Source organism: Microcebus murinus, chromosome 7, assembly GCF_040939455.1.
Source record: "Microcebus murinus isolate Inina chromosome 7, M.murinus_Inina_mat1.0, whole genome shotgun sequence".
Classification (NCBI taxonomy): domain Eukaryota; kingdom Metazoa; phylum Chordata; class Mammalia; order Primates; family Cheirogaleidae; genus Microcebus; species Microcebus murinus.
The window spans coordinates 45,358,658-45,385,759 of record NC_134110.1 but is presented as its reverse complement, the minus strand read 5'-3'; the positions used below and the strand labels follow the sequence as shown (position 1 = coordinate 45,385,759).

Genomic DNA, 27,102 nt, shown 5'->3' with positions numbered 1-27,102 from the left:
CACTTATTCCATTTCTTCGTTTGAAACTCGAGCTTTACGACAGCTCTGTATGTACTCCCAATTTGCACATTTCCTTCCTACCCACTGACTAACCAGAGGGTTACTCACATGGGCTCTTCTCTTCGCCAGTAATTCGTTTAGTTTCAGGAAATTTGAGGCCAAGTAGAGATGAAATAGTCCTCTCAACCCCACCTAGTTCTAGCCTATCTCTGCTTTTGAGCCCCCACCCCACTAGCACCCTCCACCTCAGGGTTGACATTACCCAAGTTATCAGCTTAGACGTTATATTTATTTTATTTTATTTTTATTTTTATTTCAGAATATTACAGTAGTAGAAATGTTTTGGCTACATGAATTGCTTTGCTTACAGTTTGAGTCAAAGTTATAAAGTGTGCCCATCACCTAGATAGTGTGCATTGTACCCATTAGGTATGATTTCATCCATCCCCTCCTTCCGCCTCCCACCTGCTTGATTTCCATTGAGTTTTACTTCCATTTGTGCATATGGGCGTTCCAGTTTAATTAGTTCCAGTTTAATAGTGAGCACATGTAGACATGTAGAGTTTGTTTTTCCATTCTTGTGATACATCACTTAGGAGAATGGGCTGCAGCTCCACCCAGGTTGTTACAAAAGGTTACTAATGTTCACCATTTTTTATGGCTGAGTAGTACTCCATAATATACATATACACCACATTTTATTAATTCACTCATGAATTGATGGGCACTTGGGTTGATTCCACATCTTTGGGATTGTGAATACTGCTGCAATAAACAACCTAGTGCAAGTGTCTTTTTGATAAAATGGCTTTTTTTCTTTGCTTAAATACCCAGTAATGTTTATGCTAGATCAAATGGTAGTTCTACTTTTAGTTCTTTGAGTTATCTCTATACTACTTTCCCATAGAGGTTGTACTAGTTTACAGTCCCACCAGCAGTGTATGAGGGTTCCTTTCTCTCTATATCCACATCAGCATCTATTGTTTTGGGACTTTTTTTATAAAAGCCATTGTCACTAGAGTTGGGTGATATCTCATTGTGGTTTTGATTTGCATTTTTCTGATGATTAGAGATATTGAACATTTTTTCATATGTTTATTGGCTATTAGTCTATCTTCTTTGGAAAAGCTTCAGTTCATGCCTTTTGCTCACTTTTGAATGGAGTTATTTGATGTTTTCTTGCTGATTTGCCTGAGTTCTTTGTAGATTCTGGTTATTAGCCCTTTATGGGATGTATAACATACAAATATTTTCTCCCATTCTGTAGGTTGTCTATTCACTCTATTGCTTGTTTCCTTGGCTGTGCAGATGCTTTTTAATTTAATCAAGACCCATTTATTAAATGTTGTTGTTGCTGCATTTGCCTTTGGGGTCTTCTTCATAAATTCTTTACCTAGGCTGATATCTAGAAGAGTTTTTCCAATATTTTTTTTCTAAAACTCATATAGTTTCATGCCTTAGGTTTAAGTCTGTTATCCATCCTGAATTAATTTTTGCAAATGGTAAGAGGTAAGGATCCTGTTTCAATCTTCTGCATATGACTATCCAATTTTCCCAGCATCATTTATTGACTAGGGATTCTTTTCATCACTGTATGTTTTTGTCTTCTTTGTCAAAGATCAGACGACTATATGAAGATGATTTTATATCTGGATTCTCTTTTCTAATCCATTGGCCTATGTCTCTGTTTTTGTGCCAGTAATATGCTTTTTTGGTTACTATAGCCTTGTATTATAGCTTGAAGTTTGGTAAAGTGATGCTTCCCAATTTGTTCTTTTTGCTGAAAGTTGCTTTTGCTATTAAGGCTCTTTTCTGTTTCCATATGGAGCATTCAATTATTTTTTCTAGATCTGTGAAAAATGATGTTGGTATTTTAATGGGCATTGCATTGAATCTATAAATCACTTTGGGTAGTATAGACATTTTAACAATCTTGATTCTGCCAACCCATGAGCATAATATGTGTTTCCATTTGTTTATATCCTCTGCAATTTCCTTCCTTAGTGATCTGTAATTCTTCTTGTAGAGATCTTTCACCTCCTTGGTTAAATATATTCCTAGGTATTTTATTTTCTTTGTTGCTATTGTGAAAGGTATGGAGTCTTTGATTTGATTCTCAGCTTGACTCTTGTCAGGGTATAGAAATGCTATTGATTTGTGTATTGAGTTGTATTTCTATTGAGTTGTATTTCTTTCTGATTGAGCCTAGGGAGGATTGAGCCTAGGGAATTTTTTAATTTCCTCAACATTTTCAAGTTTATTTGCATAGAGATTTTTATGATATTCAAAGAGATATTTTGTATTTGTGTGGTGTCAGTTGTAATATTTTGTTTTTCACTTCTGAATGAGCTTATTTGGGTCCTTTCTTTTCTGTTCCTGGTTAATCTAGCAAGAAGTCTGTCAATTTTTTATCTTTTCAAAGAATAAAATTTTTGTTTCATTAATCTTTTGTATAATTATTTTGTTATTGATTTCTTTTTGTTCTGTTCTGATCTTAGTTATTTCTTTTCTTCTCCTGGGTTTGGGATTGGTTTGCTCTTCCTTTTCTAATTCTTTGAGATGATTCATTAGATTGTTGATTTGTGATTTTTCTGTATTTTTGATGTAGGCATTCGAGGCTATGAATTTTCCTCTTAGTCCTACTTTTGCTGAACCCCACAGATTTTTTGATAACTTCTGTCCCCTTTGTCATTTAGTTTGATGAATCTTTTTATTTTCATCTTTATTTACACCTTGACCCAATAATTGTTCAGCAGTAGATTGTTTAATTTCCATAACTTTGTGTAGAGTTCAGTGTTTCTGTTGGAATTGAGTTCTAATTTTATTCCATTATGGTCTGAAAAGATACATGGTATAATTTATACTTTTAAAAATTTGTTGAGATATGTTTTGTGGCCTAACATGTGATAATCTTAGAGAATGTTCCATGTGCTGATGAGAAAAATGTATGTCAGTAGTTTTGGGGCAGAAAGTTTTATAAATGCCTGTTAGGCACATTTGTTCTAGAGTTCCATTTAAGTCCAGTGTTTCTTTGTTTATTTTCTGCTTGGAGGATCTGTCCAGTTCTCTCTGTGGGGTATTAAAATCCACAGCTATTATAATGCTACTGTTTATCACTTTTTTTAGATCTAATAGGTTTTGCTTTATGAATCTTGGTGTACCTGTGTTAGGTGCATAAATATTTTAGGATTGTTATGTCTTCTTGTTGAATTGCTCCCTTTACCATTATATAATGATCATCTTTGTTGATTTGAAGTCTATGTTATCTGATATGAGAATGGTTCCACCAGATTTCCTTTGGCTTCCATTTGCATGGAATATTGTTTTCCTTCCCTTCACTTTGAGTCTGAAGGAATTCTTTTGGGTTAGATGTGTTTCCTAGAGACACTGGTACTTGGCATATATATATATATATATATATATATATATATATATATATTCAGTCAGTCAGCCTATGATTCTTGAGTAGGGAGTTCAAGCCCTTTACATTTATTGAAAGAATTGATAAGTGGGGTGGATTTCCATTCATCCTGTTGAGTAGTAGAACCTTACCGTTTGCTTTGTTTTACCTCTCCAGCCAGTATGGCATATGGGCTCTGAGCTTTAGCTTCTGGGTGATTTTATACTGGTGGGTGTCTATTGTGCTGATCAATGTATAATGCAGATTTGAGTACTTCCTGCGGGGCAGGTCTGGTTTTGACAAATTCCCTCAGTGTTTGCTTGTCCGAGAAAGTCTTTATTTCTCCCTCATAAAAGAAAATTAGTTTTACAGGATACAGAATTCTAGGCTTGGCATTATTCTGTTTGAGAAGGTTGAGAATGGGGCCCCAATCCCTTCTGGCTTGTGAGGTCTCAGCTGAGAAATCTGCTGTCAGTCTGATGGGTTTTACTTTGTAAGTTACCTGATATTTTTGCCTTCAACTCGTAGGCATTACTTCTTCGTGTTAACTTTGGCCAATCTGATGACCATGTGTCATGGTGATTGCCTCTTTGCAAGGAGTCTCTCAGGAGTCTCTGGAGCTTCTTGTGCCCGGATATCCTTTCACTCAATTCCAAGCCTCTCTGACTTTGATCTACACCACTATCTTCCCCACTCTTATCTTCTTCTTTCTTAGCTTTGTGCTTTTTCACTATGGGGTTTCCAGACATCTCTGTTGTCTCTTTCTGTGATCCACACCTCAGTTGTGACTCCTCCCTGCTCTCCTCAGTATAATATTCTACCTTCCAGCTGGGACAGTCCAACATGCAATGTCTCTAGTCAGCCATCTTAACTCTCTGCCACCATATTTATTTTAATCCAAGGAAGTTTGGGAGTTAGGCCAGGGGAGCCCTGCAGATGTCCAAGAAAGCCCTATTGGATGAGTCTAAAATTCTATCTGTGGTTCTGAGATAAATCCAAATCTCATCCTGGGGGAAGCATGAAGTCGAGACCTCTATGGACTTGGAAGAGTTTTTATTTAGACAAAATTATCAGGGCAAACAGAGTACAAAGTTACTAAATTCAGACACAGTAGTGATGCTCCTTGTATTTTAACTTTTTAAAATTTTGTATTATATTTCCCAAACTAAGTATGTGTGTGTGTTTGTGTGTGTGTGAGAGAGAGAGAAAGAGAGAAAGAGAGAGAGAGAGAGAGAGAGAGAGAGAGAGAGAGAGAGAGAGAGAGAATTTACCAGTTAAATGTAACTGTTCAATAAATTATAAAAGGGAAATTGAATATTAGTCACTTTTGTAGTAGCATGCTTCCAAAGCTCACCTGTATTTTGTATTATTTTGCAGATTTTTCATTGCAAGTGTGTAATGTAAATAAGTAGTTCATTATATTATGAAAACATAATGGATAAATCTTAATATGGCTGACTGACCACATGAGAAAGATTTCATGGTGTTTTCTGTTTTATTCCAATATAGAAAAAAAACTCTTCTATAAATATGTGATTATTTAAAACATGGCCTAAAAATGGAGGGCTCAAAATTGAGTTTTTCCCTTTAAGAATTCCCAGACTTTTGTGAATGACTTCTAGGAAGTGAAAGCCAGCAAAGGGTTAGACAAGAAAGCATAACCAATATATATATGAAAGGTCTTGCCTGTCAGTGCAGTTGTAAGAGAAGGAAATTGAAGAGATTGTATGTAACTTGATAAGAAAAGCCCAACCTTCTCAGAGGTTTGTATTCTTGTACCTTAACCATCTTCCTAAGCACTACTTCAGTTTTCTCTGAGCTCCCCATTTTATTCCTTAGGCTCCCACTCAGAACTTGATTTATCAGTTAGCATATACTTTTTTATAAGATAAGCTATATGGTTTTTAGTTCACAGTTAATCAGAAGAATTGTGCTAGGAAGGGTTATATGGGAAACTGTGCAAGGCCAAAGGGATGACAGTTGGGATGGAGAAAAGTCTTATCACCCAGGCAACAATTGGTGTGCCTCCTAATAGCCCTAGAGTCATCAGGGAGGTTCCCAGACATGGTCACAGCCCACTGCTTAAGGAAATAATGCATTGAATATATTTTAGAATGAATTCCTTGAAAAATGGTGACTATTTTTTTATTTAGCTTTAAATATTTTGAAAGGGAAAAATAATAGTAATTCACTTATGTGGAAAAATCTTATCTCCTGATGATGTTGGAAAAAATGAAGCATTATAGTATTAAGCACTTTAGAAATCTATATTTCTAATGATTAAGATATATTCCTCCAGGCATAATTGAGTTAAAGGATTGTGGGAGAGAGTGCCAGATCTTGTTTTATAAAGCGAGTGGGAGTGTCTGCAGCTGGGACCCACGTAAAGGTTCCTGAAAAAGGGCTTGGCAACTGAGGGAGGGGTTGAGACAGAGCACTTGTCTGGGGATTTGTAAGCGAGAGGGTGGGGAGGCTTTGTGGACTGGAAAAAAGGCAAATAACTTAACTTGGGGGGAAATTGCTAGAGAAAAGGCAGCTGGGGGAGGGTTTGGGGGTCAGATAAATGTTGAGGGTGAAGATAAAATTTATGCTTTCCGCTCAATGTTTATTGAGATGCTCACGTGAGCTGTGGAATTCCAAACACATGAGATGTAACTTGAATACAATCCAGTTGTTACTATCATCCAAAGTAAAATGTAAAAAATTTCAAGTTGGAAATCAACATATTAATATTTCCAAGGGGTGTGCTATTTCCCTTGATGGGTATCTAACAGAATTCTTTGGAGCCTTAATGAATAATACCCCTCATCCCCCCTATCTTTGTGTTCACTGAATGCTGTCCTTTTGCTTCCTGCCTCAGGTCACATGGCCAGGTACACAGCCATCCTCAACCAGCTTCCCAGCCACTCCTCATCTGTCAGGACCGTCCAGGGGCCTCCTGGGGAGCCTGGGAGACCAGGCTCACCTGGAGCCCCTGGGGAACAAGGACCCCCAGGCACACCAGGCTTCCCAGGAAATGCAGGCATGCCTGGGTCCCCAGGAGAACGAGGTAAGCTGGGTCCCTTCTCTCATTGGAACTTCTCTGTGAAGCAAAGCATCACAGTGGTGTTCATTCAATGATAAAGTCTGAAATAATGGACTTAAATTAATTCTATTCCATCTACTCTTCAGTTTCTTTTTACCCTTGAGATTGAGAATATTGAGTAATCTACAAGTGTGTTTATCAAGAATCACATCTACTTGGATGAAAGAGGAGAGTCAGAACCCCTAACTCACCTCTGAAAGGGTTTTGAGATATTCCCTCTAGAAGGATGGATTCAAAGTTGAATTTAACTCTTTCAAGTTGAAGAATTATAAAATGACGTCCCCCTCTGGCCAGATGTGGCATCATACATATATTACAGCAAGCAGAGAGCTTACTCCAGATCTGGTGCTTTATTGTGAGTGCCCAAACTGGTTAACAGTCAGTAGCAGTCCTGAAAAAAGTCATGAATCATATCAACATATGGTTCACATGTCCCTATATAGATCGTATCAGCTCTAAATTTCAAATTAAAGTACTGTTTGTGGACTATCTTCCTATAATATGAGGCAACAGTTTATTTTATAGTTTTATAGGGCAATGTTTTGTCCTTCCTACTGAAGTTTTATTAAAATAGAGATTCTGTTTAGCCCTGTCTTCTACCATCTACAGGTATTAGAAGTATTGTGTAATGGTAATACAATAAGATTCCTTTGATTAGACCTATGATTGACCATGATCTCCCATTCCAGAAACAGATAAAAGATGTGCAAAGTTGAGGTTGCATATAAGCCATGAAGAAAATGATGAGAAAGAGAGACAAGTATTTTTCAAGACATAACTTCTAGAACATAGATCTGGGGAAAAGCTAATTATTACTTATCTACTCTAGGAGTCATATTACTTTTGTGAGATGGGTAGGATATAGTCCTTTTATAAAATTTGAAGTGTAAAATGAAGATTACAAAGATAGTAATTCATGTTCATTCTTGATCCATGACAACAGGCCTTGTGCATTTCCCCCTGTGGAAATGTCCTTCCCCCCCGTCCCCCTTGCCTCCCGTACATTTTAATCCTAGTTCAAGGCTCACCTTAATGCCTGTTTCATGAATGAAAATTTTATTGATCCTTCCATACCACAAATGTCTCCACCCCCTGAACACCTGATGCACTTCCAGTCTCTTCCTCCCCTTTTGGTTCTCATTGTGTGTTAATGAACAGCTAGATTGTTGAAAACAGGGATGGGGTCTGAATTGCTTTGCACAATGCTTTGCACTTAATAGGCACTCACTAAATAGTTGTTTTGATTGTGATCCAATTCTGATTTTTCTTTCTGAAGATTTTTTCCATGTGTCAGGGCACAAAATCAGCAGGCCTAATTCTCTTGCAACACAACGAAGATAGGCAGGCTGGAAGGTGGCCCCCTCTGTCAGCAGGGCACCCTCTGAGGGTGTTGGTGATGGAGGAAAAAATGTAACGCAGGGAGCACAGCGCCAGCACCTGAGTCACTCCCAGCAAGTCACAAGTTGTCTTTGTTCTTTTTGGAAATCCTAGTCCTGCTCTTGCCAGACTGAGTCTTTCCTACTCTGCTAGACTACTTGAATGATTAGACCAGAGAAAAATCATCCAGGAGTTTTTAAAGAGCAGCTCAGTCAACCCTTCAAAATTTGAATTTTTATAATGTATTTTTCTTATGTACATATTGATATATATTCCTGAAGACTACAGTTGACAAGCAAGGTCCTGTATCTCACAAATACATACAGGATGACAGTAAAAGAGAAAGTGAGAAATGCCCTGTAAGCATGGGGGAAGGTGATTTTAGTTGATCACCAGTTGAGGGTGTGGTTTGGGCATTACTAGGTTGGGCTTTATAGGCCAGCATCCAAGGGCTTCTTTATTCCCAGCAAAGTTATTTTAGTTGCAGCTGGGATTTGATGTTTCAGTCTTAGCCTAGTGATCCCAATACCCAGAAAAGGAATGAAAGAGGAAAATGTCTGTCTTTCCACTAAATCAAAACAGTAGAATTTTAAAACTGAGGAGTCTTCAGCCGTTTTTAACCTCCTGATCCTCTCATTTTATATAAAAGGAATCATATGAAGATATTGAGGCCAAAGGAGACTCAAAGTCAGCCAACATCAGGACTCAAAATAAGAACCAGAGACCACATTTTATTATGCTGTATAAAATAGGATTTTCATTATTCTCTATTAAATAATCTCAAAAGGACACAATATTGTAATGAGTAAAAATAAATACTATTACTAGGCAATATATTTAGACAAACAGTAAACTACAAAACCAAGATTAAAAGAAATGTGACTGTCAAGCTGTCTGGCATAACACTGAGCTGAACCCACTTTCTGTTATGGCTTCATATGAGCCCCATCTGAGTCTTCCCAAAAAACTCCATGACTCCCTTCATTTTGGCTAATTTTTTGTTGGAAGTTCTCCATCTGATTTTTCTATTGCAGTTTTTCAAACTTTCAAAAACACGATGCAAGGTAAAAAATATATATATATTTGACATCATGATATAATATGCTTATGCATATGGATGCATAAAAATGTATGTACTTACCCTTACCATTGTGTTCTGTTTTCTGCTTTTGCTAAAAGGCTGAAGAGAGATCTTGGATTTCCAGACCTCAGTTTGAAAAACACTATTCTAGTGCAATATCTTTGATTAATCCCATCTTTATCAGAGATATAGCCAAAGGATATGCATTTTTAGAGAGCAGAAGAAAAATTACATGAATTCCCTTCACATTAGCAATGTGATATAGATGACTTTTCATGACTTTCCTTATTACCTAACAAAAGACTATATTTTTGCTCCATCTAGTTGTCCCCCTCTCTCCTCATTAACCCTTTGTCTCCTTTAACTTAAACTAAATCTTTTTCATAAATGTACATGGAACATATACTTATGAAGTCTTTTGGCTATCTTCTCACATGGGTTGTAATATACTGAGAATCCCTGGAACTTAATGGTTTAAAAGGACCCTGTGGCTCATATCATTCAAGTTCTCTACCTAAAGCTTGAACTCCAACTTAGATTTGTCTAATTATTAGCACCCAGAGTTGAAGAGCTTCCATTTGCATGATATCATGCTTGTGTTCTACAGCCCAATTTCTCACCTGCTTCTCCTTGTTACTTGTATTTCACTGTTAATTTATGTCAAAGAGAAGCTGCTCCTCCGTGGATGCTTTTTGGTTACCTCTCCCCATTAAACCCAGCGCTATCTTCATGGAAATGGTTCTTGTTTTTGGAAATGGTTCTTTATAACATGTCTTCTCAGTATTCCAAAATTCAGGAAGGGGTAGAATTAAGACTAAGGCTCTCCTTTTCTTCACTGAGCTGTGACAATCCAGTGCTGGCTATTCTGACTTCAGTTCTCTTTCCAGTCATGGCCTTGGATAATCCCACCCTTGATAATAGCTCCTTTACTAATTGTGGTCTCTGTGTATAGTTCCCAGATGACTCATCTGTTCATTTCCTTACTCTGTTCATTTAAATCTTCATTATCCACACTGGTATCTTAGACCATGTATTAACCAAGTTTCTTTATTTACTTGAAAAGAATTAGGAAATTTTCCTGACTTCAGCCTTTATGCAAACCCTTCAGTTTCCATGATTCCCCAAAGATTATTAAAATCAGAGGAACCATCTAACTATTGATTTTCAGTTTTTAGATTGGATGTCCACAACAGCTGGAATTTATATCTGGTTTTTACACAATAAATCAGAAAAATATTTATTGAATGCAGGGACTATGCAAGGCTCTTTGGCTTGGCAGTGTGGGAGATAATACTATTATTTATGACTTTCACTTATTAGGCTCCATAACATATCTGCCAATTGTTGTGCTCAGACCGATACACACATTATCTCATTTGGGTAAAATGGAAGACCTGGTTTGGATAAGGAAGGAAAACGAATCATAAGTGAATGTATATGCTGGGAGATGCTAAATGCTAAGTGACTTAAGTAAAAGAGTCAATGGTGTCGGAATGTAGAGGAAGATATCACTGTGGTCTTTGAGAAGAAAGGGTGCTAACGTTTGTTAAGCAACTACTCTATCAGTTGCTAGGCATGTTATGGAATGCTCATGAAAATCTTATCAGTATTGGCCTCATTTTAGTTGAGAAAACTGAGGTTCAGCTTCACTGTTAATTGTTCAAGTTCACATGGTGGAACAGTAAGGGGACTAGAACTCAAATCCTGATATGTATGATTCTAGAGTGTCTGTGCTTGCTCCACTGTGCCTTGTCACTACCCTTGAATTACTTGTTTAGTGGGGTTTCACAGAGGAGAGGCCAGAGCTATGCAGCGTCTCGTGAACCCCATTTAGGATGACTCCTAATAACCACAAATTCAAAACATGTGACCTGCTGAATTAACCAGAATGTCCTAATGGGTTGTGGCTATACTATTTACAAGCTCCTCATGCAGTCTGTTTTGCTGTATTTGGGGCACTCATGCCTAGGCAAATGACCCTGTAAAGCTAGATGTTTTCCGTTGTTACACATTTTGGCACCTGACCATTCTTTTAGGATCTTAGCATGAACCCAGGCTATCTAAGAGCCCAAGAAGGGGAATTAATTACAGAGAAACTCTAAGTCATATATCTGGTAATTTCCAGTCATATATCTGGAAACTCTAAGTCATATATCTGGTACAACTATAGAAGTTATATTTCTATTATAATATCTCACCCTAGGGGCAAAATAAGAGAAACCTGGAACAATGCAATTCACTGTGTTTTACTTCTGATGTTGTATAAGGGAAACCATTTTTGCCTCACTAATTTGTGTTGTTGCTCTAGCTGGGAGTGGCATGATGGAAAGGAAAGAATGTGGTTTGGGGCCTAATCATATATAGGTTAGGATTTTAGCCTTTCCATTTACTAGCTGTATTATCTTGACTACTTAAGCTTAAAACCTAATCTTGGGCCCAGGCACTGTGGCTCATGCCTGTGATCCCAGTGTTTTGGGAGACCAAGGCGGGAGAATTGCTTAAGGCCAGGAGTTCAAGACCAACCTGGTCAACATAGTGAGACCCCATTCCTACAAAAAATAAAATAGCCGGGCATGGTGGTGTGCACCTGTAGTCCTAGTTACTTCTGAGGCTGAGGCGAGAGGATCGCTTGAACCCCAGAGTTTGAGGCTGTGGTGAGCTGTACTCCAACCTGGGTGACAGATCAAGATGCTGTCTCAAAAACAAACAAGCAAATAAAAACTCTATTCTCTTTCAATCTTCATTCATTCGTTCACCCAGTACTTATTGAGCATCTACTACATGTCAGCCTTGGCGCTGGGCATTGACAATATGGGGGTAAATAGGGCATACATTTCTTGACTTTCATGGCACTTTACTGTCCAGTTGGGAGACAGACATTAAGCAAACAGTACATGAAGAGTTTCATTTCAGTGGTGATAAATGCTGTGAAAAAATGCAGGATGCTATATGAGCATGGAAAAGGAGACTCTGACTTAGACTACAAAGTCAGTGATATTTTACCTGAGACCTGTACGCTTAGTAGGAATTTGGCATATCAGTAAGAAAGTATTTATTCTAACATGTATTTACATGTGAAAACAACCTCTAATCTTTTCGTCATCTACAAATTTCCCTACAAGTATCAAGAATGTCTCCTAGGGATGGCACTGCTGCCGCTACCTAGGTCCATTGCTTTGAACAACAGAGAAAAGAACAGCATAAGTGGAGCATGGTGAGTGAAGAGGAGAATAAAACCCAGGAGAAGAGAGGTATAGGCAGAGGCCACATGATGCGACCCACACCTTGCGAGTCTCCATAAGGAATGTGAACTTGATCCTAAGAGGAATGTAGACTTTATATAATTTCTCCTTCAGGATGCCATTATAAAGACTTACGTCGCCTTGCATTTGTCTCTATTGTGTTCACAGTGACAATCTACTAACATATCACATACATGATTGCATTATGCAAATACATGTAAATTGCCTTGTTCTTTTCAGCCACATGCTCACTGGCAAACAGAACTTCTCCAAGCAAACAAAAGTAGACAAGGAATCAGTCTGGCTCTGCTCACCATAAATGAGTGACAGTCCCTCTCAGAGACTCCCTGGCAGCAGGCCAGGGAAATGCTATAAAACCTAAACCTGTGTCCCTCATGGTCATGTTAAACTGTGAGTCAACAGGACCATGACACCTAGAGAGAAAACTGAGTTCCAGATTGATTTAAAGCTGGGAGAGAGAAGTAGAGTTCTTATGTTCAATTTCCCTGTGGTTTATAAGGGCTGTTAGAGCTGAAGATCAGTTTGGCAGAATATGTTGGTAAGAAATCAGAATATTAAAGCATAGCAGCTCTGAGCCAGGAATGCGGTGATGGGAAGGCTCATTTCTGTGAAACTTCTTAATGCCCTGTGTCTCCTGGCTTATTCCTGGAAAAATGATCTCTATGGGACAAATCAGCTTGATTAAAGATAGAGCACTGGTAGAGCTTTCATTATGTGTCGCGCCCGCCTCGCCAGCAAGGAAGACGCGACAACCGGAGTTCTTCTGACAGCGCTTTAATGGGGATTGCTTAACTGGTTACATGCGGAAGACCCTGAGCACAAGCTCTCACACACTTATATACTCTAAGGAAGGAGGGAAGTGATGGGGATAGGTTAAAAGCGTGCGAGGGTTGTTACTGATAGGCCAAGCTAAGATCCTTCATATGCATACTTGATGAGACAGGAAAAGCCCCTACACCTGCGCGGTTCACCCTGTTTATCAGTCTTGTAGTATGGGTGTGACCAGGAAGCCGGTGCCATCTTGAAATGGCGTTAACACCGCGCCCCACAATTATGATTTGCTGGTCAGCACTTAAACATTTACAAGTCTTCCCTGCAATTTTGTATTATAGTTGATGTTCAGTTGCATGAGACATATTCTTTCTTTTTGTTGCTGTTAAGAATCTGCTGAAATACATTTGCCTTCTTCCTTTCTTTTTTCCCCATTCCCTGCTTCTCATTTCCTAAGAGATTTTAAAAAAAAAGATAGAGTTTTCTCTTTTCTCACCCAATACTTATCTAGTAAAGTCCAATTGAATGCCCTTTAGAATAAGACCTTTCTCTGAAGGTTGACGGATTGTGTTTTCCTAATGCATAGGCACCTTAAGGCATAGACAGGGAGTGACCTTCTTTCTTTCTTCTTTGCATCAGCTTTTAGATTGTTATTATTATTATTATTACAAAGTGACTCTTTATATTGATTAAGGCTGCAGAAAGGAACTCTACGTATTAGTGAACTATCGCTATGTAACAAATTACTTTAAGACTTAGTGACTCAAAGCAACAAACATGTATGATCTCAGTTTTTGTGCGTCAGGGATTTCGGGTTTAGCTGGGTGAGTCTGGCTCGGGGTCTTGCATGGGGTTGCAGTAAAGATGTCATCCAGGGCCTCAGTGATCTGAAGGCTTGTCTAGAGCTGAAGGATCAGCTTCCATGATGGCCTTCTCACAGGGCTCTTGGCAGGAGTCTCAGGCCTTGGCTGTCTACTGGCAGGAGGGCTCAGTTCCTAACCCCGAAATTCTCCATGGGGTGGTTGAGTATTCATTCCCAAAGCATGGTGGCTGATTTCCTCAGAGCCAGTGATCCAAGAGAGAGAGCAACGAGGAGTTCACAATGCCTTTGTGACATCTAGCCTCAGAAATCACAAGCTTTTACTTTTACCATATTCTGTATATTATAAGGGAGTCACTAAGCCCAGCCTGCACTCAAGTGGAGAGGAATTAAGCTATAGATTTTGGAAGGAGGTATATCAAAGAATTTGTGATTATATTTAAACAATCACACTCTCCTAAATTAAACCAAGGCCTTCTGGCCTTGCAATGCAAACAGGGTGATGCTTTGATCCGTTGAAATGATTTCGAAGGAGTATGACATGTAGGACACTGAAAAATGAGGGGCACTTGTGAAGGATTGGCTCATTCTGTGACTGTTTGTTTTCACCATTTATGTGTTTTTCTCTCCTGTATTTTATAAAATCATTCAAATGCCAGATATAGCTTTTTAGTGGGGGATGCAAGATGTAGGTTTAAGCTCCTTAAAAAAAGAGTAGCACCTATGGAAAGATGTAGAATACTAACATCTTTTGTGTTCCCATTTCCAAAATTAATTACAATCAGGACAAACTTATTTTCCAAAGACAAAGAATGAAAGAAAAAAGTCATTGACAAATTTAAATTACCATTAAATTATGTCCCCACCCTTGGTCATTAGTAGAATATGACATTGTTGCAATAATAAAAAGCTGTAACTGTTTTGTTTTCTTTTTGCCATGAAAGCTAATAACATTGTTTCTGTTGCTTACAAATTTTGAAAACCTTATTAGTGAGTGATACATATCATTCAGTATCCGGATAGGATATACTTTCTTGAATTGGCCTTTAATTATTTCCCTTCTGTTAATCTTATCTCCACCAATGAGGCTGCATTATCCCTAAAGACCAAATTTGATGTATATTTTTCTTTCATTCCTCATAATACCTGAAATACAATAGTTATTTCATAAATCATAAGTGATTTATGGTGTTGATTACCTCTTGGCTGGCTTTTTGACTGCCATTCCTCATTCACCCTACAGCCACGATAGAAGCAAAAGCCCATGTGGTTATAGTACATTAATCTTGAGACACGTTAATAGAAAATTACTGCCAAGTTAACAATGTAAGCATTTCCTTTCAAGTCATCATGCATAAATTTAGTCAGAAAGTCAAGGTATGATTTCTAAGCAGCAGATTTGGTTGTACTGAATAATAGAAAAGACAGAAAGAGTCAGAAAGGCTCCCTTTATTAAAATGTAGGAATGTACTTTGTCATTTTTTTCCAGGCCTTGAACATAAACAAATAAAATGGAAATATAATGTTTATATGATACAACTAAAGATCTTCATATTATGATAAACCAATTTCAGTGAATTTTTTAACATGGATTTCAAAACAATAAACACATTATAATAAACATTATAAGCATACCAAAATGCATTTTTAAAGGTTGGTGAAAAACATACATAGAATGGATGTATTCATTAACCGTTTCCATTTTCATTGGTTCTAGATTTGACTTTGGCATTAAATTACTATATACATATAGCAAAGTAGTTTGACTTTTCTGAACTTCTTTGCTAGTTTGGAAAAACATGATGAGGATCTTAGAGATGAGATGTGTTTATCTTAGTAATGGGTCCTTCATGCTTATTATGAAAGAATGTTGATGGTAACATATATTATATTAAACTCTGTGGACTCCAATGCCCTGGAACAGCTTTCTTTTCCAAGGACGGATAGCATGATACCATTTTTCAGTTCTGCAAAGAATGAAGACCAAGTTCTAATTTAAATATCATCAACCAGTTGCTTATTCATGCTGAACCTGAGATGTTTATTTTTTGAAGCTATAGAAATTGTTCAATTTTTCACTCATTTTGAATAATTTATCATTTTCTCAATAATCAGTGGTGTAAATAACATAAAGGCATTTAAGGAGAAACAATCAAAATTTTGGAGCTGAAAGTAATAAATCGGCATTTGATCTGACATATGTATGTACCCATGAGGTCACGGCATCAGTGGCAAGACTGGGGTGCTGAACAAAAAGCTAGGATTTCTGATGTTTGATTTGATCTCCATTCCCTGTGCCACCTCCGCAGCTGTGAACAATAGTTGGCATGCATTGATGGACTGTACACCTCCTCTTTTCCATTCCTCTCTCGGCGCTTTTCTTTTTTCACCTTCCACTCTTCCTACTTCAGTTCTTTCCTCCCTGCTGCATTTCCTTCTGCCCTTGCACTGCCAGTGTGTCTGTGCTCAGAATACCAAAGGACCCTTTTCCTGTATTGTCTTGTCTGAGAGAGACCAAAAGAGAGTCCCAAAGTCTAAACTCTCCTGTTGCCTTGACCTTGGTCTGGTTAATGGGTTCCTTTGCCCACTGAGTAGCCCCACTTAATGATTTAGTACATTTTCCTCTGGCTTTCTGTGGGACTAGCACAGGGTTTATTGGTGGAGTTGAGCTCTGCAGGACTCCAGTCTGCCTTAAGTAATGTATTATGCTTTGTAGCACCCAGCAGGGGCAAATCCAGATTTGTGGGGCCTGACGATTAAACAATTTGGGGTTCCTTTTAAAGAAAAAGATTATAATGTTACGAACACAAAAAAATGGGTAGGAGGTACTGAAAACCCTACATACCAGAGTGAAGTCGTTTCCAAACTCTGTCATCTGGCACGCAAAGCTTGCCATACCCTGGCCTAGACTGGTCTCCTATTGTGTTGCTTAGGAAGCAACCTGAAGCTGCTAATGCCATACCAAACCATTTCTAGTCCCCCAGGCATGTCCTGTTGTCTCTCATCTGCAAGCCTTGGCACGTGCACTTCCCTTTGCCACAGCGCCCACCCGTGCTTCTCTATGTGGCTAATGCCTGCTCTTCAGGATGTCACTTCAGGGGTCAGCACGTGGGAGACTTCTGCAGCTCCCCACAGATGCTGCCATTCTCACACTGTACTATAGCTACTCATCATCTGTCTGTGTTCCCCACTGCATGGTGACCTGCTACAGGCAGGAAGGGTGCTTTGGACTCTGGAGTCCCAGTGCCTTATATTGGGACTGGGTTAGGCAGGTTGCTTTTAGTTTGCCCTTCTTTCTGCTACAGTTGTGCGGCCCTATGTGTGCAGGCTCCTTTGCCCTCTGCTCTTGGGCAGGAGCAGCCAGTGGAAGGCATTGAGGAAGCCTGGAGGGTATGACAAAGAGCAAAGCTAGGGTATCTCTCCCCTCAACAGCCCCACTTCTGCCTCCTCTGCAGCTCCAGGTGGGTTGAAACCCCTCAGTTCTTCTGCTTCCAGTGGATACTGTCTCCCTTTGCTTGTAGATCCTACCAGAAGGCTCTGGACTCTGGGCTGCAGGTTCCAATCACACCATTTTGGCCTTTGTCTCTGCACTCCTAGGGGTGATGGTGGCTCCCTAATGTTGCTGATTTATGGGTTGCATCTTCATCTTGTAAACCTTTATATCACCCACATTACTAAGCCTCTGTATTAAATTCCCTCTGCCTGAAGATCTGGAGTGGTTTACGTTTCCCTGGCGGAATCCTAAATTATAAAAGCATAGTAGATGGCCAGTTGTTACATGAAAAAGGCAATAGGAAGAGATATCTTTAGCAGTCATTTGCAAGGTTTGTTTACATTGAAAACAACTATGTATTTATTTTCCAGCCTTGGCCACATTAGCACAAAGCATGGAGCCCCACGTGCTGGTACTAGTCCTATAGACCAAACATATAGAAATAGCAGAACTTTGCAAAGTGCATAAAATACTTATTGAATTGAGTCCGGTTAACCTGCCTTCTTGTAACTAGGTACTAGGTCCAGTACTTTGCACTTAGTAGGCATTCACACACAAATTGAATGAAAAACAGACTATACTTGCAATCTATCGCCAGCATTTCCCAGGCAACAGGCAATAATAACATGGCAAGCCTTGATCTACAACTTCTGTGACTTTCTGGTATGATTACAATGAAAGCATTCCCCAGGCCTTGCACATCTTCCTGGGCATAAATCCTGGAAGTTCCTCAGAATGTCTGGGATCAGGAAGGAGTCACTGTGCTCCGTAGAGCAGCACGAGATTGCAGCCTGGAGTGCTTGGTGTGGTCAGGGGGCCATAAAAATCAGTAAAATCTCCCAACTCAGAGGCTACCAGGCCAAAGAAAATAGGAAACAGACAACCAAGAACCAGACCCTGGATATGTAGTCAGTGTGAGCAATATAAATCCTCTTAAAATCAGCCCCAAATCTTGGTCAGCGCAGAGAGCGAGCATACAAACTGAGAGAAGTAGCTAAGGAAATGTGATAAATGCAGGGCGGACTGCCGGGTGTGGGGCCAGAGAGAATGCACAGACGGATTTGGCAGGCAGTTCCAGGAAGCCACAAGTACCGCACGCGAGACAAGAAACACAGCCTGCAGGTCCAGCTTAGGGTGGAGAGGCAAGGAGTGCAGTGGGTGAGCATAGAGCCGTCGCGCCAGTCTCTGTGGGTTGACATTTTGGCTCTGTTACTTCCTAGCTAAGGACAAGTGAGTTAACCTTTCTGGATCCAGCCCTCTCTCAGGGTTAATCGTGGTGTCTGCCCTCCTGATTCTTGTGAAGATTAAATGAGTTTGCACGTTTCAAGCATCTGGCATTCAAAAATTTGTGAGGTAATTTATAAGCATAGTTGATACACTATGGGCCACATTTTTGCTTTGTCGAAGTCTGCAATCAAACTTTGTATTTCATTCATTCATCCGTATTTCTTGAGTGCTTCATATGTGACTGTCACTTGGAACACAATGAAGATCTAAAACAAACAGGTCCGTGCTTTTGTGGACCAGAAATAGAAAATACTGGAAGGTCAGTGTTAGGTTAGTGGTATGGAAGAATCGGCCAGCCTTGAATGGATTTCGAAGAGACTTTAAAGTATGAGTATAAATGTATAGAAAGAATAAAGAAAGAGAGAGAGGGAAAGGAAACAGAAGATACTTCTCTCTAGTGATCCTAACTATTATTTTGGTAACTCTGCAGAAAACTAAGAGTATTTTAATTTCAGCTAAATCATATTTTTGGCAAATTGAATCGTCATATAAATAAACAATATAAATTAACTATGCTCATGAAAAAAAAAAAGTTGCCCAACCTTAAACTTATTTGGAGCCAAATATATTCATCACCACACACCACACAAGGAACTTGTTAGAAGAAGCAGTGTTTACATAACCCAGGAGTGGGAAAGTAAAAATGAAGCTCTGGAATAAGGAATTTTGTCTATTGATCCTTCAAAGCCACACATAACAGGCAGCTGAGTGTTGGTGTAGGCACTCAGTCAGTCAGTTAATCTTCCAGTATTCACTGTACCACCTACTAATGGTGAGACTCTCCTTGAATCTGATGCTAGAGAGATACACTGGGCATGGTCCCCATAGTCAACAGGCTCATAGTTTTGGGCCAGATGGTCATGAGAATAGGTAATGCAATGGGATAAGATACTACAGAAGCAAAGAATCCATTCATGCATTTATTCATTCATTTGTTAGTTTGCTCAGCAAATATATGAGTTACATATGATGTGGAAGACATGATATGAAGTGTAGGGATATAGCCATGAATAAGACAGATAATTCTTGCCCTCTTGAATCCATCATGGCTCCACCTGTTGTGGCTATAGAGAAGTTTTGATTTGGGTCTTGAAGAATGAGGAGGAGTTATAAAGGCAGACAAGGTGAAGAGGGTGTTTTGGAAAGAGGGAATTTCTCTTGCATTTGGGAGCCTCAGGGGTGTCCTGAGTCTCTGTGCCTTTGCAAAAGGGACACTGGCACTCAGCTCTGGTGACTCCATCTCAGCACCAGGTGGCCCCACCTGGGGTCCTTTCAGAAGAGTTTTATGATGGATGATGACTGTGTTTTGCCTGTAGAGTGACTTTTTGCCCAGGCTCTGCTGTCCTCAGGCATCTCATGGATAGTCACATGCAGATATATCCAGGTATGTATCCAGGCATATTTTTAGAGATCTGAAGTCTCCACGTTTAGCCTTTAATTTTTTTTCACTCCAAAAAATGGTCTAGCCAAGTTCAGTTGTCGCAGACATGGATAGTTCTTCAGTATGAGAACCATAAATGAATATATGTACAAATATTAATATATTAGCTTATATGTAGTTTGGAATGTATTACTAATATCTTCAAGGATAATAAAATCTAAAATTCTCTGATAATATAAAATTGTATACATTTAACTTTTTCTTTTTTAAAGTATTTTGAGGAGCTGAAATATTTTTGTTCTTCCTCTCTAACCTTGACTTATGGTTATAGATAATATCAAATTCCACTTATTTTTCTCTACATAATTAGAAAATTAGAACAAACAAATTTGCTACTGCCATTCTTCCCCACCTTTTGTTTTCTTCATGAGTAAGGAAAGGATAAGTCAGGAAACTATTCTTAGAGGATTATTCCCAAGAGTATTTTCCTGGGTGTCCTGTTCAGACTGATCTTTGTCTTTTGCTGGTGGAGCACCAGGCCATGGAAGCCATGTTGCCAAGGATGATCCTGCTGCCCCCTGAGGTCGTGAGAGGCCGCTGAGTCACAATGCGTTTAATCAGGAGCAGCCTGGTGTTAGTCACCAGTATATTTTATTATGTTCTAATTCTTTCAAAATTAGTGGTTCCCTCTGGGGAAAGTGACTCCAATACTAACATAAGAGGCATTTTCTGCTAAATTCCCAGATGCATATGAGGGCACAAACATTGACAGATGAGGTTGTACCTATCAGCTAAAAAGTACTATCTCCAGTTAGCTACTAATACCCAGCAGACTTACCCATAATGGTTTTCTTGCTGAATAGTTTGATTAGCAATCAGGCGGTAAATGTCGGCTAGTCAGAGTTAGCTGTGTGCTTGGAAAACTCAGATGAGATCGCATTTTTACTTTGGAGAAATCGTCGTCTTCCTGCTGGACTCCTCGAGAAGCACCAGCCCCTGCATAGGTGGTAGGAACAGGCGTGGTGTCAGTGCCCTTGGCTCTCATTGACATATTGGTCGTTTGTGAGCTCGGACAACACCACCAAGGTCACGTGAGGTCACGTGCAATGGAATCGGGTGTTTGGAAAGTATACCAGTGGTTGTGCCAGCCTGGACAACTGCTGGAAAGGAAGAAGGGCTTTTTAAAAGAAGATTCCAGGTTATATCTTCACCCAAAGAGGTGTTTATTAGGAGCACAGAAGGCATGAAAGCTGCAAATCAGGAACAACTATGATATGTGTAGTGTAAAAAAAATAAAATAAACAAACAAAACACAAAACCCTGTTAGTTGTTCACTAGAGTCTTCTTTATGAACTATTCTCAGAAAAAAAATACTATATCAATACCTTTTTTCCTGGAAATTATCAGCAGAGACATTAAAGGTGATTATTTTTAAGTACTAGATTCTTGCTTGTTATATCTTCTAATTTGTCTACAGTGAACTTGCATTACATTTGTATAAAAACAAAGTTATTTGTAACTGTAAAAATTTTAAATCACTTGCATCTCAAATTGGCTGTTTTCATTTATTTATGTTTCCTTCTAGGCTTTGCCAATTCAACATAATTTCTCAATAGGTGTAATTAAACAGAGAGGCAGTTCTGCATTCTGCTATTTCAAAGCATTGTTGCATGTGAAAAACAGACAGCAGAGACTGTCTATGATGTGAGCCAGGTTAACCCAGACCCCAGTCTAATGCAACCCTGTCTTGGGCCTCAAGATAGGTGCTTTCACCTGTCAGGTGATTTTGTGATAGGATCTGGATGATGAAGTGTCAGAGTACATGTATATTTCTTTGTTGTTTGCCTGTGAAAATGTATAGTTTGTTAATAGCACTATAAATTATTTGGAATAAGAGGTCTGCTCTATGGAAAAGAAATATGAATCGGTTTAAATTTTTATGGGGCTGAATCAGCCAAATCAAACACAGGCTTTTCTGAAGCTTCCAAGTTTTAATGGAAACTCACGCTCCTCAGAACTTTGCTGCCTAATTATAATTCATGCCTTTTGCAGATACATTACAGGGTGGACCAAAAGGAAAATGTTAGACGTGTTAACTTGTGATTTCTATTGTGTTACTTGTGGAGTGCCAACTGCATACGTTGAATGGCCTGGTGCATGCAAAGACACAGCCCGGTTCCTGGCAGTCTGAACCATTTCAGTAGGAAGGAGAAAGATTAACTTGCACTATAGCAAATGCAGGCTGCACGCTCGGATACACAGCCAGCCTTCAACATGTGATTTTGCATAAGCTACCAGTGTCAAAATTTAATTTTAAAAGTCCTGTGGTACCCATAACCTCAAACCAATCCACTTCATTGTCTTCATCAGAGAGGTACTTTTGAAACCCAGAAAACAGAACCAAGATTTCATTTTAAAGAGAACTTTAAAAAATTTTTTATTTTAAACAGGTCTAACTGGTATCAAGGGAGAAAAAGGAAGTCCAGGTGTTGGAACTCAAGGTCCAAGAGGCCCTCCTGGACCAACAGGTAAATTTTCCTACCCCAAAATAACCAGCAAGATGTAATTTTTTATATTTACTAGACATTGTAGGTAAGGAAAATGGCCACATTACATTCTTGTATCTAACTGAAATAGCTATCTTTCTCATTCATTTTCTCCAGAGGCTAATTTGTTAGTAACAATCCTCCTATACAAGGCCAAAAAGTTATAGCATATTCTGGGATTTTATTGTTTGCATGAGTTAGGATAGGGTAGACTATGCTGTAGTAACAAATAAGTCCCAAGTTCTTAGTTGGTTGACACAATGAAGCTTTATTTCACACTCATACACAGTTTGATGTGAGTAGGGTAGCACCCCTCCGTTTTGGAAGCCATGACCTCCACCACGAATCATTTGGCCCCCAAGAGAAGGTACATCAGTCTCAACTTCCTAAACAGAATGACATGTCACTTCCATTCATATTTATTTCACTGTCTGGGACTAGTAACAGAGCCCTAGCTGAACTGCAAGGGAGACATGAAACCTAGAGGAGCACAAAGATAGTTGGAAAGCATAAGTTGTTCCTGCCATCGCAGTCTTACTGAATGAGTTTTGTGGAAGTTTTGAGTTTTGTGTGTCACATGTTCTTAGAATGCTCTCCAGATGATCAGACTTGCTAATAGAATTATAAGTTTGCAATCTTCTTGTATATTTATAATCTGTCTTAGCTACATCAAGTCAAATGCATTTACAGATTTTTCATTCCAACCTAATAATGATTTTGGAATATATTCTTTCTAAAAGAGGTTCCTAATGCAATAGATTCATTGCATTATGTAAATATTTCTGTTATTAGAGACAGTAATGAGGAACTGATCTAGCATCATGAATTACATATAATTGATGGTTGGTGAGTGTTGATTGAATGAAGCTGAATGTGTCTGAGAGCCATTACACAATTCAAATATAAGGTGATGTTTGTTCTTATTTTTCATTTGAGCTTTAGTTGAAGAATTTCATTTCTAGTTGAAAAACACTTTTTAAACACTATCAGAACCTAGGGCTAAAAAAACACAAGCACACAAGCCGAAAAATAAAACCCATGCTGATAAACTTCTTAAATTCACAATTTTAATTCTATTCCATTTTTATGCAATCTAAGTTCTCAGTTAATGTAAAATAGCCTAAAGAAATTTTGGGGGGTAAGTATATTGGGTTGAATTTCAGACTTGTTATTTGTCTCCTTCAGAATAATTTCTTTCAGACTTAGACAAATTTATTTTAATTATCTAAGGCCATGAGCCAGTACTGATTTGCATGGCTATTCTCACTAATTTTAAGGGTGAGATTTGAGTGTATTCCTGTGTGTACATGTCCATACATTGGATTCATAAGGAACTACATTGGGAAACAAAAGCTCCATAAAGAAAAGAAGAGTGAGAGTAGAATGTGCCTTTCTCTTTAATATCCAAGAGGCAATAGAAAAGAATACATTTGCTTCCTAGTTTCCAGAGCTAATTAAAAGCACTGACCTACAGGAGGGTGTGTGATCACAGAATACCCTCTGCCTAGGGAATCCAGTTTAAGAAAACAAACTCAATGAGCAGAGGGAAGCAGATTATCCTAATTGTCCACCAGTTTACTTCTTGTAAGACTTAGTTTACTTCTTGGTGGTCTCAAAACTCACCCCCCAAATGTTTATTTGTGGGTGCTTCCTAGGACCTTCAGGGGAGAGTCGGCCTGGCAGCCCTGGACCCCCTGGCTCTCCTGGACCAAGGGGTCCACCGGGTCATCTGGGGGTGCCTGGACCACAAGGTCCTTCCGGTCAGCCTGGATATTGTGACCCATCATCATGTTCTGCCTACGGTGTGGGAGGTAAGTGCTTGCCCTTGTGGGCTTTAAGCAGTATTTTACTATAGTTACACCAAAATGGAGAGGGGATGCCATGAAAAGAGACTAGTTATGGACGGGAAGTAAAGCCTGAACTCCTCACTACCTTAAATCATCAGAGACATTTTCTATAAAGTGCAAATTACTGTAGAGGCTACTCCTTCAAAACCCTAACAGGAAATTCCAAATAACAGCCTGTTTAAGTCTTCCTTGCTTTCAAATGGTGATCACCATAGACTTGGCCTCTGACCTCATATTTGTTCGTTTGTGGGGCATGGTTGAACATTCTTTTGGAGCCTCCATTCCATGTGACTGCTGTGGTGAGACCATGATGTACTGCAAAATTTTGCTCATGTTTTCGGAAAATGTCAAGCTTCTCCCATAATTAGAGGGGCTCCCTAGCTTCTACTGGGTGATATCTTGACCACCACGTGTATTTTAGGTGACCAAGGATAGTTTTAAGAGGAAACCAAAGTCACCATGTTGTCCTTGTCTCATCACTAACTCCCAGCCTGAAAGACTAAGCTTCCTAAAAGCATCTGCAGTCTGCATGTTGGCGTGTTGTGCAATGGCTCCTTTTCTGACATAGTCACTCTTGGAAGAGTCAAGAGAGAGGCTGAGAGACTGCTTATGAGGCGATGATCTTATTAGTTAATGAATTGAACTTTTCTGCTTCAAGAGAAATTTAACCTTAGTTACCAGAGGAATTGGTCAAAGTTTTGATGATGTGTTTTTCTCTGTTCATCTTTTCCCTCCCTGTTCCCTCAAATCCCCTTGTCCTTTATTAAGATCTGATCCCCTACAATGATTACCAGCACTGAAGTGGAAATGCTCCACTCTGTTTACATTGGCCCGGGCATTTGGCTACAGATACAGAACTGTCCTGTTGACCACCACCACCAAGCCCCTGCCCCTAACAAAGGACACTCCGCTTCCCTGCCTCACCCACTTCCCTGCCTTCCCACTTTCATATGTCTTGCCCACCCTGCTCTAAACACAATGGAGTGATAACATTGGAACGTAACCAAATCATAAATGTCGATTGTAATAGAAACTGGCTGTTCCATGTCAGCCTAGATAAAGGTTTATGATCCGGGGTCAAGAATTTAGCCCAAACTCCCCTGTGTGGAGACTCCATAATAAAGCTACTTACCTGTGCCTCTTCCTCCTTCCCATCCCCACACAGGTGGGTGGGCATCTTCCTCCCTGCCTGCCCCACCCTCCCCACTCTCTCCTGGTGATGGACTTCTAACATGAGACTGGTTTTCAAAATTTATATTTCTTTCACAATTTTGCTGAGTTTTCAGGGTTTCTTTTGTAAATAAAATTTGATATTTAAACAGTTGGCTATGATTCTAATTTTCTAACAATTTCTGTAACCTGTCTTTCCCTTCCTCTTTTTACTAACCATCTGAAACCTCATGGGGAAGGTGCCAGGGGCATGCTGGTTTAAGGCACCTGCTGCTTTCTACCCAAGCAGGATATCTCTGTGTCTCTCAGGACCCATGTGAGGGGAGAATATAAATTTGTGGTTTCTGGGTCCTATCAAGTCCCCACCCCCACTTTTCCTCTTTAGCTTCCCGTCCGGATCAGCCAGAATTCACCCCTGTGCAAGATGAGCTGGAAGCCATGGAACTGTGGGGCCCCGGGATCTGATAACCTCAGGAGAACTTGAAAGAAAACTGCAAGAAGGAACTCTTAAGGAACCTTATTTGAGAAAATATTGTCATGTGGTTTGTATGCTACTTCTGGGGGTCTCATTTCAGCAGCCTAAATTTCCTCTTTGGATAATGTTAATATTATTGTTACTAACAAAATATATATATTTTTTAAAAAATCCCCTTAATCTATGACACTGTAGAAATGATTTCCCTTTGCTGTTTTAATGGCATGCCAGATAATTTGTTTTTGCAGAGTGCTCAAAGAAGAATTGGGAAAAATAAATTGAACCCTAGAATCCTTTCTCTCAAGTGCTAAGATGAACAAAACAGATATGATTGTGTTTGAGGGAAATGGGGCCCCAGCAGAAAAAGAGTTCAAAGAGAGTGAAAGATTATACCATTTACTCCTGCCCCCATGGGAATGATCTTGCTGGTGAGAAAAAAGGGACATTATTGGAGAAACTACCTCTTGTTTAATTGATCTGTCCAACTCCGAGATCACTTGGTAACTGGTTTCACGGGTATCCAAAACTAAGTGTTAGAATATAACCTTTCTGAATCTGGTAATTTTAAAGATAGATTTAGTCTTTTCAGTGGTTTTTAACTGATGCAAAATAATGACTTTCTACCAGCTCTGATGCAAAGAGATCCAATTTTGATGAACAAGTTATCCAGCATTATGTTCCAGGGGCTGCCTCTCCTCATCTACAGGGATTACTTTGTACATGAAGATAAGTTGTTGCAAACCTATTTCCATTCTCTTTTGTAAGCAAAATAAAAATTTAAAACAACCTATGTGGATTCTTTTTACTGCATTTCTAAATATTACCTTAAACTTTTCTAGTCTTATCTGAATATCTACCAGTAAAACAACAATTGCCTTCCTTAAGGTAAACATCAAACTTTCATTCATTCATTCTGGCTGGAATAGGAGGCTTAACAGAAGAAGCAGTTGATTTGGGACAGAGACTACCAGAATTTTATTATCCATTATAATCTACCAGGCACCAAAGCAACACTAATGCATGACTGCTGGTAAAGAAATGTTTACCGATAGTTCAGGAACCCATCTATCTTCTGGTATTGAGAAGAGCCCATAAAACCCTAAAAA

General features: G+C 39.1%; 1 protein-coding gene across 3 annotated transcripts in view; it reads left to right on the top strand.

Moving 5' to 3' along the window:
* Positions 1-26,784, top strand: part of COL14A1 (collagen type XIV alpha 1 chain) — a 202,419-nt gene extending 175,635 nt beyond the window's left edge. For 2 of the 3 annotated variants that reach the window (XM_012753817.2, XM_012753816.2), the window contains exons 45-48: positions 6,261-6,449; positions 22,409-22,486; positions 24,160-24,315; positions 25,907-26,784. In XM_012753817.2, coding sequence (XP_012609271.1) covers positions 6,261-6,449; positions 22,409-22,486; positions 24,160-24,315; positions 25,907-25,986 — 503 coding nt within the window. In that variant the 3' untranslated portion in view covers positions 25,987-26,784. Of the gene's footprint in view, positions 1-6,260; positions 6,450-22,408; positions 22,487-24,159; positions 24,316-25,119; positions 25,673-25,906 lie in introns of those variants that run through there. The other variant, XM_012753819.3, reaches the window with a different exon arrangement.
* The last annotated feature ends 318 nt before the right edge of the window (positions 26,785-27,102 follow it).